At 48.1% G+C, this 16,337-nt stretch overlaps 1 protein-coding gene across 1 annotated transcript in view; it reads left to right on the top strand.

The window, feature by feature from the left end:
* Positions 1-16,337, top strand: part of LOC119963211 — a 680,876-nt gene that overhangs the window by 403,770 nt on the left and 260,769 nt on the right. Inside the window, exon 14 of the mRNA XM_038791968.1 lies at positions 2,642-3,590. Within this exon, the coding sequence (XP_038647896.1) occupies positions 2,642-3,590 (949 nt within the window). The remainder of the gene's footprint in view (positions 1-2,641; positions 3,591-16,337) is intronic.

Raw genomic sequence — 16,337 nt, 5'->3', positions numbered from 1 at the left:
ATCTCCGAAGTGCTCTCTCACAAGCAAATCTAACACTTGGCCCGGTTCATTACTCAGTACCAAATCCAATGTGGCCCCGCCTCTTGTCAGTCTATCCACATATTGTGTGAGGAACCCTCCTGCACACACTGGATAAAACAGCCCCATCCAAACTATTCGAATTATAGTGGTTCCAATCAATATTTGGAAAGTTGAAGTCACCCATGACAACTACCCTATGACTACTGCACCTATCCAAAATCTGCATTGCAATCTTTTCCTGCACATTTTGGAGGCCTATAGAAAACTCCTAACAAAGTGACCGCTCCTTTCCTATTTCTGACTTCAGCCCACACTACCTCAGTAGACAGATCCTCCTCAAACTGCCTTTCAGCAGCCATTATACTATCCTTGATTAACAATGCTACTCCTCCACCTCTTTTACCACCTTCCCTAATCTTACTGAAACATCAAAACCCCTGGAACATCCAACAACCATTCCTGCCCCTGTTCTGTCCACGTCTCCATAATGGCCACAACATCGTAGTCCCAGGTACCAATCCATGCTTCAAGCTCACCAACCTTATTCCTGATGCTCCTCACATTGAAGTAGACACACTTCAAACCACCTTCATGCCTGCAGGTCCACTCTTGTGACCTTGGTACCTTCCTCAGTACTGCACTACCCTCAACTTCCTGAACTCCAGCAATGCTATCTCCTGGACTACAAATCAGTTTCCCATCCCCCTGCCAAATTAGTTGACACCCCCCTGAAGAGCTGCAGCAAATTTCCCTCCCAGGATATTGGTGCCCCTCTGGTTCAGGTGTAACCCATCCTGTTTGTACAGGTCCCACCTTCCCCAGAATGTGCTCCAATTATCCAAGTAACTGAAACCCTCCCTCCGACACCATCCCTGTAGCCACGTGTTTAACGGCACTCTCTCCCTGTTCCTCACCTCGCTAGCACGTGGCACTGGCTGCAAACCAGAGATGACAACACGGTCTGTCCTGGCTCTCAGCTTCCACCCTAGCTCCCTGAATTCCTGTTTTCATCCCCATCCCTTTTCCTACCTATGTCGTTGGTATCGATGTGTACCACGACTTGTGGCTGCTCCCTCTCCCCCTTAAGGATCCTGAAAACACAATCAGAGACGTCATGGACCTTGGCACCCAAGAGGCAACACACCAACCGTGAGCCTCCATCGTTGCCACAGAACCGCCTATCTGTACCTCTAACTATAGAGTCTCCAATAACTAATGCTCTCCTGCTCTTCCCCCTTCCCTTCTGAGCCACAGGGACGGACTCAGTGCCAGGGACCTGGTCACCGTGGTAGGTCCCCCTCCAGCAGTATCCAAAATGGTATACCTGTTATTGAGGGGAACAACCGCAGGGGATCCCTGCACTGACTGCTTCTTCCCCCTCTTTTTAAACATCACCCAGCTACCTTCATTCTTAGGAGTAACTACATCCCTGTAGCTTCTATCTATAACCGACTCTGCCTCCCGAATGATCCTCAGTTCATCCAGCTCCAGCTCCCTAACACGGTCTTTGAGGAGCTGGAGATGGGTGCACTTCCGCAGGTGAACTCAGCAGGGCCACTGACTGTGTCCCTCACCTCGAACATCCTGCAGGAGGAACATTGTACTGCCCACTCTGCCATCCCTTCCATTTATCCACTTGACAATTCCAGAGAGAAAAAAAAAGGTTACCCGATTTTCACACTCCCCGCAGGTTCGAGGTGGTGGAAGGGCAGAGAGAGAAAAAGGAAAGAAAAGCTTTCCTCACCACCTCACCACTCAGTCTTTTTTTTTGGTTAGAGGGGGAGGACATTACCTGTGTCTCGGGTTTAGCCACTGCCTGAAATATATTAGTTCCAGAAACTCACCCGAAAGCAGCTTTCCACAATTCACTCCCCGCAACAGCCAATCAGCGTCGCCACTCTGCCGCCCTCTGCAAGATACTTGCCTCAACTTGTCCCCGCCGTCTATCCTCACTGAGAACTCCTTCGAGTCGCAGTGACTGCACCTGAGGCAAATCACTCCCCGCAACAGCCAATCTCTTAAGAATTTATTACACGCAAACATGTTTAAATATTTCCCTTTCTGGGCTGGTGGCATTGACTGGTATTCATTAACAATTACCATGTAATTAAAAGAGTACTTACGATGTTAAGTACCAGCTCTTACTGCCTGCAATGAATTTAATTCAACTTTAGTTGAAAGTTCAGCAGCTTTTTAAAGCAATGGGGAGGTGAGATGTCATTTTAGGTGAGACAAATAGAGGAGTAAAACACATTATCCAGCAAGTTATGACAATTTGAATCCACAGGGTTTATCTTCTTTGCCTGAACTGGCCACTATACGCGTTAATAACAACGGAAATTATGAATTTGCCACTATTTTGGCATCGGCATTTGGACCAGAATAATATTTGAACAGGGCCTGTTTTTTTTACAAAATGGGATTTGTTCCCATTTTGTAAAAAAAACAGGCCCTGTTCAAATATTATTCTGGTCCAAATGCCGATGCCAAAATAGTGCTTTGTGCAAACTAAAAAAGATGAGCAAAACCTCCCTCCCCCACAATGATGACAGTCTTTCAATTAGTATTTAATATTTTTGTCATTTAATCATATTTTCTGTTAATTCAAAAACCTTTGTAGATTGCAGAGAACAGGTCCTGAAAAAGGTGGTGTGTTGCCTCATGACACCGGTCAACAAGAAATAAACAGACTCCACGTGGAAAAAGGTCACAAAATTCAAATCTCAGCAGATTCTCCAGGTTCAACCATTGCTCCAGTTCAAGGTGCAAACGTATTGAGAAAACAGAAATATTCTGACAGAACCGGCAAATACAAAACGGGGTCTGAAATGGATGGCCGATCACTTTGCGGTTTCAAAAAGACTGAAATCACTTCTGTGAAAATTACAGACACATCTAAAGCGAACAGAAGACAGGTCACTTCTTTTCCGAGTTCATTTGATAGCCGGAGTTTGATTTCCCCAAAGGGTGTCAGGGATAACAAACATAAAGTTAACAAAAGATGCAAAGTCCGAGCACAGTCTAATGTACGTGCTCTGTCAACAGTGACAACTATAAATAAGGGAAAACAAAATTATATTATGGAGAAGATATATAAGAATGCAAAATGTACTTCAGCTATTCAGAAAGGAGAAAACCTGTTCCTGTTTACTCGCGATGATTGTACCCATCTTCAATCACTTAAAAACGATAAGATATTTGACGAATATATTCCAGAGACTTCCTATAATGAAGCTTACTTAACATATACATCTGAGACAGGACAATATCGGGCAAAGACTGATCAAGATCAGCATATGGATGCCTCGTTGATTGAACTAATCGATTTGCGTGAATTTAACAAGTCCATTTTGGATTACGGACAAACAATGCAATCTATTCACATGAGAGTTCTAGGTCATTGCCTCCAATTACAGGACTCTTCAAAAGTGAAAAAATATCCTAATTTGGCACACGATCTCGTAAAACGCCCAGCACTGTCAACCTACTCTAAAATGCAGAGTTTCCAAATCATCAAACCAATCAAAGCAGGTCGACCAATTGCCATGTACTTTCAACCTAAAGGCACAGTAAGGATCAATATTCTGTCAATAATTATAAGATCAGAAGTTGATGTTTTAGCAGAATTATTTATTCCTGGGTCACTTTTCTCTTAATTATAAGTTTAATACAGATTGTTTTAAAATTTGCTGATATTTGTTGTGTAGAACTGCAAATATTAACTTAATTTTCGATGAAGGAGGCATTCCAGGTTTGCTGAATTTCACACATTACTTTATAATTCAAATTGTTTGAAAATTACAGATATTGCCAGTTTCTATGATCTACTTAGAGAAATTTCAAGAGGAATTTTCCCTTCTGGAGATTAAGTGCCAGAAGGGTCGGTTTCAAGGCATATTTCCCACTGGGCAATGAGGCAGGAAACAGTGCCCGGTTTCATGTTCGCAAGCTCACTACTATACATCAGCGAGTATCTCAACTAATCATATGGCAGAGTGGGCATTTATTCACATGCCCCGCCATCACCTAATTGGGTTGAAGGTTGGCGCCATATTTAAATGCCACCCAAACACACGCATTGCTTTTAGCAGACCAGCATCGGAGGTAATGACAGGACAGGCCTCTGGCATTCAAAGGACGGTTTGAGATCAGGCACCTACTGAGTCTGAGTCAGATGATATGCCTTTGGAAGTGGTTGCCTCTGAAATGCTGCAGATGCACCACCAGGCAGCGGTGGCACGGTGACACAGTGGTTAGCACTGCTGTCTCACAGCGCCAACGACCCGGGTTCGATTCTGATCTTGGGTTACTGTCTGTGTGGAGTCTGCACGTACTCCCCGTGTCTACATGTGTTTCCTCCGGGTGCTCCTGTTTCCTCACACAGTCCAAGATGTGCAGGTTAGGTGGATTGGCTAAATCGCCCCTTAGTGTCCAAAGGTTAGGCGGGGTTCCAGGGATATGGTGGGAGAGTGAGCATTGGTAGGTGCCCTTTTGTAGGGTCGTTGAGACTCGATGGGCCGATTAGCCTCCTGCACTGCAGGGATTCTATGAAAATGCGAGCGGTTCGAGGTCTCTATGGGATGGATGGTGGCCATCTTGGAGACCTTGTCCTGCAGATCCTGCCAGATTTGTACTTGGACCAGCATTCCCATCACTATAGGCATTGGTCAGATCCATCAGTAACTAGACAAGAGGGGGTTGGGGCACATTGTCTTGTCTCCAAGAGCCACTTCTCCTCAGGTGGGGGGATCAGGCAGGGGCCCCGGGTCCTCTAAAGGAGGAGAACCAGCAGCTGGAGATCCCGGGTTTATCTATTTTTGTGACTCTTGAGCGTTCACCAAATCTCAATCGCCTCAGTCTGTGACCCCATCAGCTCCCAAGGCCAAGGAAGATGTATCTACCCCACAGCAAACACCCAAAGCACGCTAGGGGTCCCCAGATCTCGATCCTCTAGAGTGTACCCTCCAAAGTCAGCAGGGCATCACAGTCAGCAAGCTGACTCCACCTCTGTGCGGATGTCGAGGATCCACCAAAATAAAGCAGTCGGCTTAAAAAAATCAAGACATTTTAACATCACTTTTGAGCCATGGGTGTCCAATCATTGTTAATATCATACATTTTTCTAAATACACTTGCTTTTCATGAGAATGGTTACATCATTTGAAAGCATCGTGTTTGTTTTATTCATTCATGACGTGGGTGTGGCAGGCTGTGCCAGCATTTATTACGCATCCCCAAATGCCTTTAAGGGGGCAGTTAAGAGTCAACCACATTGCTGTGGATCTGAAATCACATGTAGGCTAGACCAGGGAAGGATGGCAGATTTCCTTCTGTAAAAGGCATCAGTGAACCAGTTGGGTTTTTTTTTATTTTTAAAGTTTTTTATTTAACACAAATTTGTAACAGTTACAGAGAGAAAAATGGCCCTGTGCAAAGAGCCTTAACATAGTGAAAACGAACAGTGGGAAAGAATAAACATGTTAATAAGTGTTGAAGCCAAAGATCCTTCCATAAGGCACTTTCCCTGCCAGCTCTGTTTACCCATGCCACACGTGTTCAACTAAACTAACGTGGCCCTAACCCTCTTGCCCCTCCCCGCCCCCCTCCGCCTGGTCTCCCCTACTCCCCAAGGCCTGACCTGCCAGGTCAGCCCTGCGCTTGGCCCTAGCCCGCCCCGCCCCCCCTCCGATCTCCCTGGTTCCCCCTGACCTACGCTAGCCACACTGACCCCTGCCCTTGGCGCCTACCTGTCTCCCGTCCCAGCGCTCAGGCCCTCCCCCCACACGCCAGGGACCCATTAACCTAATTGTATCCCACCGTGCCCTTTCAAGTCCCGTGACTAGCCCCTAGCCCATCCCCCTATCAGAGGCCCCGATCTCGCGCCAAAAGGTACCAAGCACAGGCCCCCCCCCCCAATTGCAATCCCCCCAAAGGACCCTAAACAGTGCGCCCTCCAGCCCCCACTCTCTATCCAGGCTGAAAACAATCTTGGATAAAACATTACAGTACAGGATAGTTTAACAAGCCGCCGCCACACAAAAGGTCTGAGAGCCCCAAGCCCTTTAGTTCCAGTCCAGCTTCTTCTTTTAGTAAAAGTCCTAATCAGAGCAATTTTGAGTTAACAGGCCGCCGCCACTGTACAGCACTGAAAGAACTAAGTGCCCATTAGTTCAAGTCCATCTTCTTGTCTTTAATAAAGGTCCAAACCTGTTCTGGTGTCTCAAAATAGTACTGTAGTGGAGTTCCTCAAACGTAACCCAAAGCTTTGCAGGATATAGCATTCCAAACCTCACCTTTTTGTAGAGGGCTGCCTTTACCTTGATGAATCCTGCACGCCTCTTGGCCAGCTCCGTTCCCAAGTCCTGGTAAATGCACACCTCGCAGTTCTCCCATCTGCTGCTCCTCTCCGCCTTGGCCCATCGCAGCACACGTTCCCTGTCAGCAAGCTGGTGAAAGCGGACCACCAAGGCCCTCGGTCGGTCGCCCATCCTGGGCTTCCTTGCGGTGGCTCTATGTGCCCCATCCAACTCCAGGGGTTGAGGGAAGGCCTCCGGTCCCATCAGCGCCTCAAGCATACCCGTCACGTATGCGCCCACATCTGACCCCTCGCAGCCCTCGGGGAGGCCAACGATTCGTAAATTCTGCCTCCTGGCTCTGTTCCCCAGCTCTTCAAGCTGCTCCTGCATCCTCCTCTGATGGGCGTTCAGCTCCTCCACCTCGTGCTCCAGCTCCGTTACCGTGCCCGCCTGACTGGAAAGCTTCACCTCGACCTCCCTGAGCGCCTTCCCTTGGGCCGCCTGTGTCTCGACCATTCGGTCCATCACCGCTCTCATCGGGTCCAGCGTGTCCCTCCTCAGCTCGGCGAAGCAGTTCTTGAAGAACTCCATCTGCTCCTCCCTTGGCCAGTGAGCCTCCGCTCCCCGGTCCCCGCCGTCCGCCATGCTTGGCCGCCCGGCCTGGGGTCCCCGCTGCTCCCACTTCGATCCTTGCCGCTCCACTCGACCACTTCTAGTCCAGCTGCCCATACCCCGGAAAGGAAGCCTCTTCCCTATCGTCTCCTCCACCGATTCAGGCTGCCAGGTCCCAAAAAAGTCCGTTGACAAAGGTCCGTTTGCCCATCTCGGGCGGGAGCGATCCGACCTGCGACCTGCTTCCTCGAGGGCGCCACCGGAAGTCACCAGTTGGGTTTTTACGACAATCGACACTGGTTTCATAGCCATGATTCGGCTTTTAATTCCAGATTTTCTTTATTGAATTCAAATTTCACCATCTGCAGTGGCGGGATTTGAACCTGGATCCCCAGAGCATTACTCTGGGTCTCTGGTTTACTAGTGATAATACACCACCACCTCCTTATTGCAAGGGTGAACCATGCTCCCACTGAGGGTTTGCCTCCCTTTGCAAGCCCCACATTAATATGATGACTACATGTATCATGATAGTTACTCGGCCCTTGTGTTAGGTCAGGGATGTGTGTCAAACTCGTCACTGGAAGTGTCTTCAAAATGTGTTGGTAACCTCTGCTCCTTAGAAGAGAACATGGAGTTAAGCATGCTCAATAGTTTTGGAAGGGTAGCCGTGATTGTATCTCTTTGTTGGTAGTGGCAAAGCACAAGACTTGCAGCCATGATGGTCTCTGCAAACATGCACATCTCAGTAACGGCAAAAAGACCATAAGATATAGGAGCAGAATTAGGCCATTCGGCCCATCAAGTCTATCCGCCATTCAATCATGGCTGATATGTTTCTCATCACCATTCTCCTGCCTTCTTCCCATAACCCCTGATCCCCTTATTAATCAAGAACTTATCAATCTCTGTTTTGAAGACACTTAATGACTTGGCCTCCACAGCCTTCCGCAGCAATGAGTTCCACAGATTCACCACCGTCAGGCTGATAAAATTCCTTCTCACCTCTGTTTTAAAGGATCGTCTTTTCAGTCTGTGCCCTAGTTTCATCTACTAGTAGAAAAACTTTATCTCGGCCTCTCAATATTCTGTAAGTTTCAATGAGATCCTCCCCTCATCCTTCTAAACTCCATCCAGTACAGATCCAGAGTCCTCAACCACTGCTCATATGACAAGTCCTTCATTAAAAAATAGAATTTACAGTGCAGAAGGAGGCCATTCGGCCCATCGAGTCTGCACCAGCTCTTGGAAAGAGCACCCTACCCAAGGTCAACACCCTATCCCCATAACCCAGTAACCCCACCCAACACTAAGGGCAATTTTGGACACTAAGGGCAATTTAGCATGGCCAATCCACCTAACCTGCACATCTTTGGACTGTGGGAGGAAACCGGAGCACCCGGAGGAAACCCACGCACACACGGGGAGGATGTGCAGACTCCGCACAGACAGTGACCCAGCTGGGAATCGAACCTGGGACCCTGGAGCTGTGAAGCAATTGTGCTATCCACAATGCTTCCGTGCTGCCCCACAATTCATTCCGGGGATCATTCTTGTGAACCTCCTCTGGACCCTCTTCAAGGCCAGTACATCCTTCCTTAGATATGGGGCCCAAAACTGCTCACAATACTCCAAATGGGGTCTGACCAGAACCTTATACAGCCACAACAGTATATCCCTGCTCTTGTATTCTAGCCCTCTCAAGATGAATGCGAACACTGCATTTGCCTTACTCACTTCCAACTGAACCTGGTTGTTAACCTTAAGAGAATCGAGAACACGAGAACTAAATCCCTTTGTGCTTCTGATTTCTGAAACCTTTTCCCATTTAGAAAATAGTCTACACCTTGATTCTTCCTACCAAAGTGCACAACCGCACACATTTCTACAATGTATTCCATCTGCCGCTACTTTGCCCATTCTCGTAGCCTGTCTGGATTCTTCTGCAGCCTCTCTGCTCGCTCAACACAACCTGTCCATCCACATATCTTTACATCATCTGCAAACTTAGCAACAATTCCCTCTGTTTTTTCTTCCAGATCATTAATGTATATCGTGAATAGCTGTGGACCCAACACTGACCCCTGCAGAACACTATTATTCACTGGTTGCCATCCTGAAAAGGACCCCTTTGACTCCACTCTCTGCTTTCTGCCAGTCAGCCAATCCTCTATCCATGCCAGTACCTTGTCCCGAATACGATGGACTCTTATCTTATTTGTCAGCCTCCTGTACGCACCTTGTCAAAGAAATCCAAATAGATCACATCCACTGGTTCTCATTTGTCTAACTTCCTTGTTACCTCATCAAAGAATTCAAACAGATTTGGCAGGTATGAACTCCTCTTGACAAATGCGTGCACTTCTAAGTGCTCCACAATCTCATCCTTAGTAATAGACTCTAAAATCTTACTAATGACTGAAGTCAGGCTAACCTGGTCTATAATTTCCTGTCTTCTGCCTCCCTCCAAACAGGGGTGCTACATTCACCATTTTCCAATCCTCTGGGACCCTCCCTACCTCCAGTGTTTCTTGAAAGATCACCACCAATGCTTCCTCAATCTCCTCAGCTATCTCCTTCAAAACCCTGAAGTGTAGTCCATCTGGTCCGGGTTATTTATCCACCTTCAGACCTTTCAGCTTCCCCCGCAACTTCTCCTTACAATACATTCACCTCTGTCCCCTAACTTTCTTGAAGTTCTGGTATGCCACTGGTGCCTTCCACTGTGAAGACTGATGCAAAGTACCTATTCAGGTCCTCTGCCATTCCTTTGTTGCCTATTACTACTACTTCAGCCTAATTTTCCAGGGGTCCAATGTCCATTCTTGCCTCTATCTTACCTTTTATATATCGAAAACAACTCTTGCTATCTTCTTTTATATTACTATCTAGCTTACACTCACATTTCATCTCCACCCCTTGCTTTTTTAGTTGTGCTCTGCTTGCTTTTAAAGGCTTCCCAATCCTGTGGCTTCCCACTAATCCTCGCCACCTTGGATGCTTTTTCCTTTACTTTTATGCTGTCATTGAGTTCCTTTGTCAGCCTTTGTTGCCTTGTTCTACTCTTTGGGATGAATTTCTGTTGTGCCTCCCGAATAACCCCCAAACACACCTGCCATTGATGTTCAACTGTCTTCCCTGCTAGACTCTCCTCCAATCAATTCTGGCCATCTCCTCCCTCATGTCTTTGTAGTTACCTTTATTCAATAGTTCTCGTTATGGACGGCACTGTAGCACAGTGGTTACCACTGTTGCTTCACAGCGCCAGGGTCCCAGGTTCGATGCCCGGCTTGGGTCACTGTCTGTGCTGAGTCTGCATGTCCGTGTCCCCCCCCCCCCCCCCCCCCCCCCCCCCCCGTCCCCCCCCGGAATTGGATATTCTGAATTCTCCCTCTGTGTACCCAAACAGGTGTCAGAATGTGGTGACTAGGGGCTTTTCACAGTAACTTCATTGCAGTGTTAATGTAAGCCTACTTATGACAATAAAGATTATAATTAAGTTTCTCATGAAGGCGGAAACAACTGCATCAAGTCCTTCAGGTTCCTGCACTTCTTCATCTGAGGAGTTCTGAGCCTCCATGTCTCCCTCTGGCAAGGGATTCTCTGAATTTCCATGTTGTACAAGGTGCAACTGACCATGATTATGCGGGGCACTCCCTGTGGAGAGACTGCAGAGTCCCATTTGAGCGATCAAAACATCGGAAGCACATTTTCAGAATGCCAGTGGTCTTCCTGATGATGGTCAACCTTTGCGATACATTGTATCTCTCCTTGTTTGAGCAGGTACCCCTTATTATCAAGCAGCCAGCCCTGTCATTACTGAGGTCCTTCAAATATTTGAGGCACTTGGCAGTGATCCGGGGTGTATAAGTCATGGGAACTCCCAGGGTACCTGGGACAAAGGTGCATTATGTGCTTCTGGTAATCATACAACAGCTAAACATTCAGGGAGTGGAATCCTTTCCTCTAAATAAACATCAAAAGGTGGTGCCATGGAGCTCTCAATAACACGTGTGCAATCAATGAACCCTGTACTCTAGGGAAGTTTAGAGATACCTGCAAACCTATGAAATTTAGCAGCCTGGCCATATTCATCAATAATAACTATCACATAATGATGAGCCTTACTGTAGAGAGCATCTATCACCTCTATTAGCATTTATGTGTTGAGGACTCTGATGTTCCCTGTGCACCCTGGAATGATTCATAGGCAAAACAAATGGAGCGCGGCAGTGACCATCAGCAGCCTTTCACAGGGTGTGTCCTCCTAGTGTCCATGGGATGTTAGATCCTCCCACAGAATATGGGTGTATGATCTACCACATCTCTTGATATATGTCTGTGGCATTGTCTGCCGCTCGTCTCCAGGAAGGTAAATCTTTGGTAGATCCCTGGTCGTGCGAGTTGCCTCCCTTGAATAGGTCTTACCTCCTCGTCCTCTGGGTCTTGCTGGGGATCTCCTGGACCATGGACAGCAGGCCAGGTCTCCTCTCGGAGCTGTGCTAGACAGCGTCGGGCCCTTCTCCTCCTTATTCACCACTTGATTTCCCCAAAGAATGTCCGTCATCTACAAGGCACAAATCAAGAATATGGTGGAATACTCTACAGTTTCCTGGTTGAGTGTAGTTGCAACAAAATCAAGACAGCTCCACATTATCCAGAACAAAGCAACACGTTTGATTCGTACACCGTCCAATATATTCAACATCCACTCGCTCTACCACCAATGCCCAGTGGCAACAGTGTGTACCATCTACAAGATACACTGCAGCATCTCACTGAGGCTCCTGATTTGGAATATATCACTGTTTCTTCTCTATCACTCGGTCAAAATCTTGGAATTCTCCCCTTAACTGCGCTGTGGGTGTACCTGCACCTAATGGACTACAGAGGTTCAAGAAGTGCTCAGCACCACCCTCTCAAGGGCAGTTAGAGACAGACAATATAACTACTGACACAGCCAGTGTCAACCATGTCCCTGAAAATAATTTTTCAAATCCCTTTGAGCGCTGCAATGCTAACCTTTGAGATGTAGAATAATATAGAGTGATGCAGAGGAAACACCTCCCTAGCGGTTCATGAAAATAGAAAATAGAAGCAGGAGGAGGCCATTCGTCCCTTTGAGCCTGCTCTACCATTTATTATGATTATGGCTGATCATCGAGTTCAATACCCTGATCTCGCCTCCCCTCCATTTCCCTTGACCCCTTTAGACCCAAGAGCTATATCTAAATTCCTTCTTGACATTACACAATGTTTTGGCCTCAACTACTTTCTGTGGTAACGAATTCCACAGATTCACCACTCTCTAGGTGAAGAAATTTCTCCTCACCCCAGTCCTAAAAGGTTTACCCCTTATCCTCAAACTGTGACCCTAGTTCAGGACGCCCCACCATCGAGAACATTCTTTCTGAATCTGCCCTGACTAATCCTATTAGAATTTTGTAAATTTCTATGAGATCCCCTCTCACTCTTCTAAACTCCAATGAATATAATCTGAATCGATTTAGGGCGGGATTCTCCCGACAGGAGACTAAGTGCCGACGCCGGAGTGAAAACCAGAGTGTCTCACTCCGGCGTCGGAGGCCGTTCCTCACCCCCTATTCTCCAAGCTCCGGAGGGCTAGGAGTGGCGCCGTGTCATTTACGGCGCCGGGCCTTGGCGCCCCGTAAAAGCAGCGGCGCGTAAATTACGTGGCCAGCGCCATGTAAATGACATCACCGCGCATGCGCAGGTTGGCCGGAGCCAACCCGCGCATGCGCGGTTGCTGTCCTCCCTGCTGGCGTCCCGCAAGAAATGGAGGAATGATCTTGTGGGGCGGCGGAGGAAAGGAGTGCGTCCTTCAGAAACGCCTTTTGAGCGTCCCCCCGGTGCTCGATCCTCCCTCCCTTCCACCCCCCCCAAACAAGTCGCCCCCGCAGCGTTCGCGCGCTGTTCACGCCGGCAGCGACCAGGCGTGGTTGGCGCGGGCGTGTACCCGCCGTATTGGGCAGGCCGCTCGGCCCATCCGGGCCGGAGAATCGGCGCTCGTCCGTTACAAATTGCAAGCGGCGATTCTCCGAGCGGCCTGCCGTAAATCTCGGCGCCCCATTTTGGAGGGGGGGTGGGAGAATCACGTGCCGGGGTGGCGTGGCGGGATTCGCCCGGCGCCCCCGCGTTTCTCCCACCCGGCGTTGGGGGGGAGGGGTGGGGGAAGAATTGCACCCTTAGTCTCTCCTCATATGACAGCCCGCTGTCTCAGGAATAAGCCTGGTAAAACTTAGCTCCATCTATAGCAATAACATCCTTCCTCAGATAAGGACACCAAAATTGCACAAAGTACTCCAGGTGTGGCTTCAGCAATTCCCTATAGAATTGCAGTAAAACATCTCTATTTCTAAACTCAAATCCTCTCGCTATGAAGGCCAACATACCATTTGCCTTCTTTACTGTACCTCCAAACTTACCTTCAGCAACTGATGCACGGGCGCATCACTGAGTATCCACCTCTTTAAATTTACACCCATTCAAATAATAATCTGCCTTCCTATTTTTTCTACCGAAACGGATAATCTCGAGTTTATCCACATTATACTGCATCTGTCATGCATGTGCCCACTCACTCAGCCTGTCAAAATCCTGCTGAAGCATCTCTGTGTCCTTCTCACAGCTCACCCTCCCACCTAACTTTGTATCATCTGCGAATTTGGGGATAACACATTTTGTTCCCTCGTCCAAATCATTAATATATAGGGGGGGATTCTCCCAGCCCTGCGACGGGCCGGAGAATCCCCGCAACAGCGCCACGGCGCCGGCACGTGCCATTGGTGCCGGCACATTTGGCACGGCGCTGGTCATGGGCCGCCGATTCTCTGGGCCGAGCTGCCGCTCAAAAAAGGCAGAGTCCCGCCGCCGCCGTCCACACCTGGTTGTAGCTGGCGGGAACTCTGCGCGCAGGGTCAGGGGGCTACCTGTGGGTTGGGGGGGGGGGGAAGGAGGGCTCCGACCCTGGGTGGGGTCTCCGGTGGGGCCTGGCCCGCGATTGGGGCCCACTGATCGGCGGGCCGGCCTCTCGCCCCTCGGGCCCATTTCCTTTTGCGCCGGCCCCTGAACTCGCGCGCCATGTTGCATTGGGGCCGGTACGTTGGGGGAGGCCACCGCACCTGCGCGGGTTGGCGCCAGCGCCACTGCGCATGTCCTCATTGATGCCGGCACCACTGCGCATGCGTGGATCTCGCGGCGCATAGTTTGTGCCAGGATGCCAGGCTAGAGTGGCGTGCACTGCTCCAGCGCTGTTCTGGCCCCCTGTAGAGGTCAGAATCGGTACTCCCAGCGGCCCGCCACGTTTCCGACGACGTGGACGCTCTGCCGCCGAATGGGAGAATCCCGCCTATAATGTGAACAGTTGCTATCCTAGCACAGAATCCCTGCAGTATCCCACTAGTCACAAACTGCCAAGCAGAAAAGGCCCATTTATTCCAACTTTTTGCTTCCTGTCTGCTAACTAGCTTTCTATCTATCTCAAGACACTACCCATAATCTCATGCTCTTTAACTTTACATATTAATCTTTTATGTGAGACCTTGTCGAAAGCCTTCTGAAAGTTTAAATAAATGACATCCACCGGTTCTCCCTGGTCAACCCTACTAGAATTCTAGTAGATTTGTCAAGCATGATTTTCCTTTCATAAATCCAGACTTTGTCTGATTACATCACTGCTTTCCAAATGCTGTGCTATGAAATCCTTATTAATGGACTCCAGCAACTTCCCTACTACTGACGTTAAGCTCATTGGTCTATACTTCCCTGTTTTCTCTCGACCTTCCTTTTTGAATAGTGGGGTTACATCCACTACCCTCCAATCCGTAGGAACCATTCCAGAGCCCAAAGAATTTTGGAAAATGACCACCAATGGATCTACTATTTCTCGGCCGACTTCCCTCAGTACACTGGGATGAAGGAATTTCAGGCCCTGGAGATGTGTCCGCCTTCAATGCCATTAATTTCCCCCAAACCATTTATTTCCGAATAATAATTTCCTTCAGCTCCTCACTAAAACCTGTGTCTCTCAGAACTTTTGGTACATTATTCATGTCTTCCTTTGTGAAGACAGAAGCAAAAGTATGAATTTAGTTCCTCAGCCATTTCTTTGTTCCCCGTTATGAATTACCCCAACTCTGACTGTAAGGAACCTACATTCGTTTTTATCAATCTTTTTCTCTTTACATACCTATAGAAACTTTTACAGTCAATTTTTACTTTCAAATTGTGTTTTCCCCTTCTTGATCAATCACTTGGTCTACCTTTAATGAATTTTAAACTGTTGCCAATCCTCAGATCTATTACTTTTCTTACCAATTTGTATGCCACTTCTTTGAATCTAACACTATCTCTAATTTCCCTTGTAAGCCATGGTTACATACCATTATACTGCATCTGCCACAGTTCCCTTTCTACTCTTGCGCCAAATAGTAATAAATAACTTATGAAGTTCACCTATTCATTCCATGAATGCCTGCCATTGCCTGTCCACTGTCCTTCCTTTCAGTAATGTTTCCCCGTCCGTCATAGCCAGATCTCCCAGAACCAGTCCCAATGCCCCAGGAATCGGAAACCATCCACCTAACACCATCTCTTCAGCCACATATTCATCCGATACATCCCATTATTTCTACTTTGACTAATTTGTGGCACTGGTAGTAATCCTGAGATCATTACCTTAGAGGCCCCACTTCTCAACTTTCTTCCTAACTCCCTATATTCTGCTTTCAGGACCTCATCCCATTTTTTACCTGTGTCGTTTGTACTGATGTGCACCACGACCACTGGCTGTTCACCCTCCCCCTCCAGAATGTCCTGAAACTGCTCGTTTGCGGCCACATAAACACCTATCTGCCTATTCCCCTTATACTTGAATCCCCTATAACTATTGCATTCCCACACATTTTACTTCTCCCCTCTTCAGCAGAACCAATTGTGGTGCAACAAATTTGGCTGTTGTTGCTTTCCCCTGAGAGGTCATTCCCCTCAACACTATCCAAGACGGTATATCTGTTTTGCAGGGGAATAACCACAGGAGATTCCTACACTACCTGCCTCACTCTCTTACTCTGCCTGGTGGTCACCCATTCCCTTCCTGCCTGTGGAGTCTGAGCCTGCGGTGTAACCACCTCTATACATGCTATCCACCACACTCTCCGCCTCACGGATGCTCCACAGTGCACCCAGGAGATGAAAATCTACTTTGTTCAATTCTGGTCGCCACACTACCAGAAGGATGTGCAGGCTTTAGAGAAGGTGCAGAAGAGGTTTATCAGGATGTTGCCTGGTATGGAGAGCATTAGCTATGAGGAGAGGTTGAATAAACTCGGTTTGTTCTCACTGGAACGACGGAGGTTGAGGGGCGACCTGATAGAGGTCTACAAAATT

The sequence above is a fragment of the Scyliorhinus canicula genome, chromosome 3 (assembly GCF_902713615.1).
Source record: "Scyliorhinus canicula chromosome 3, sScyCan1.1, whole genome shotgun sequence".
Taxonomy (NCBI): Eukaryota; Metazoa; Chordata; class Chondrichthyes; order Carcharhiniformes; family Scyliorhinidae; genus Scyliorhinus; species Scyliorhinus canicula.
Note: the sequence above shows the minus strand (reverse complement) of the source record. Positions and strands in the feature narration are given on the sequence as shown.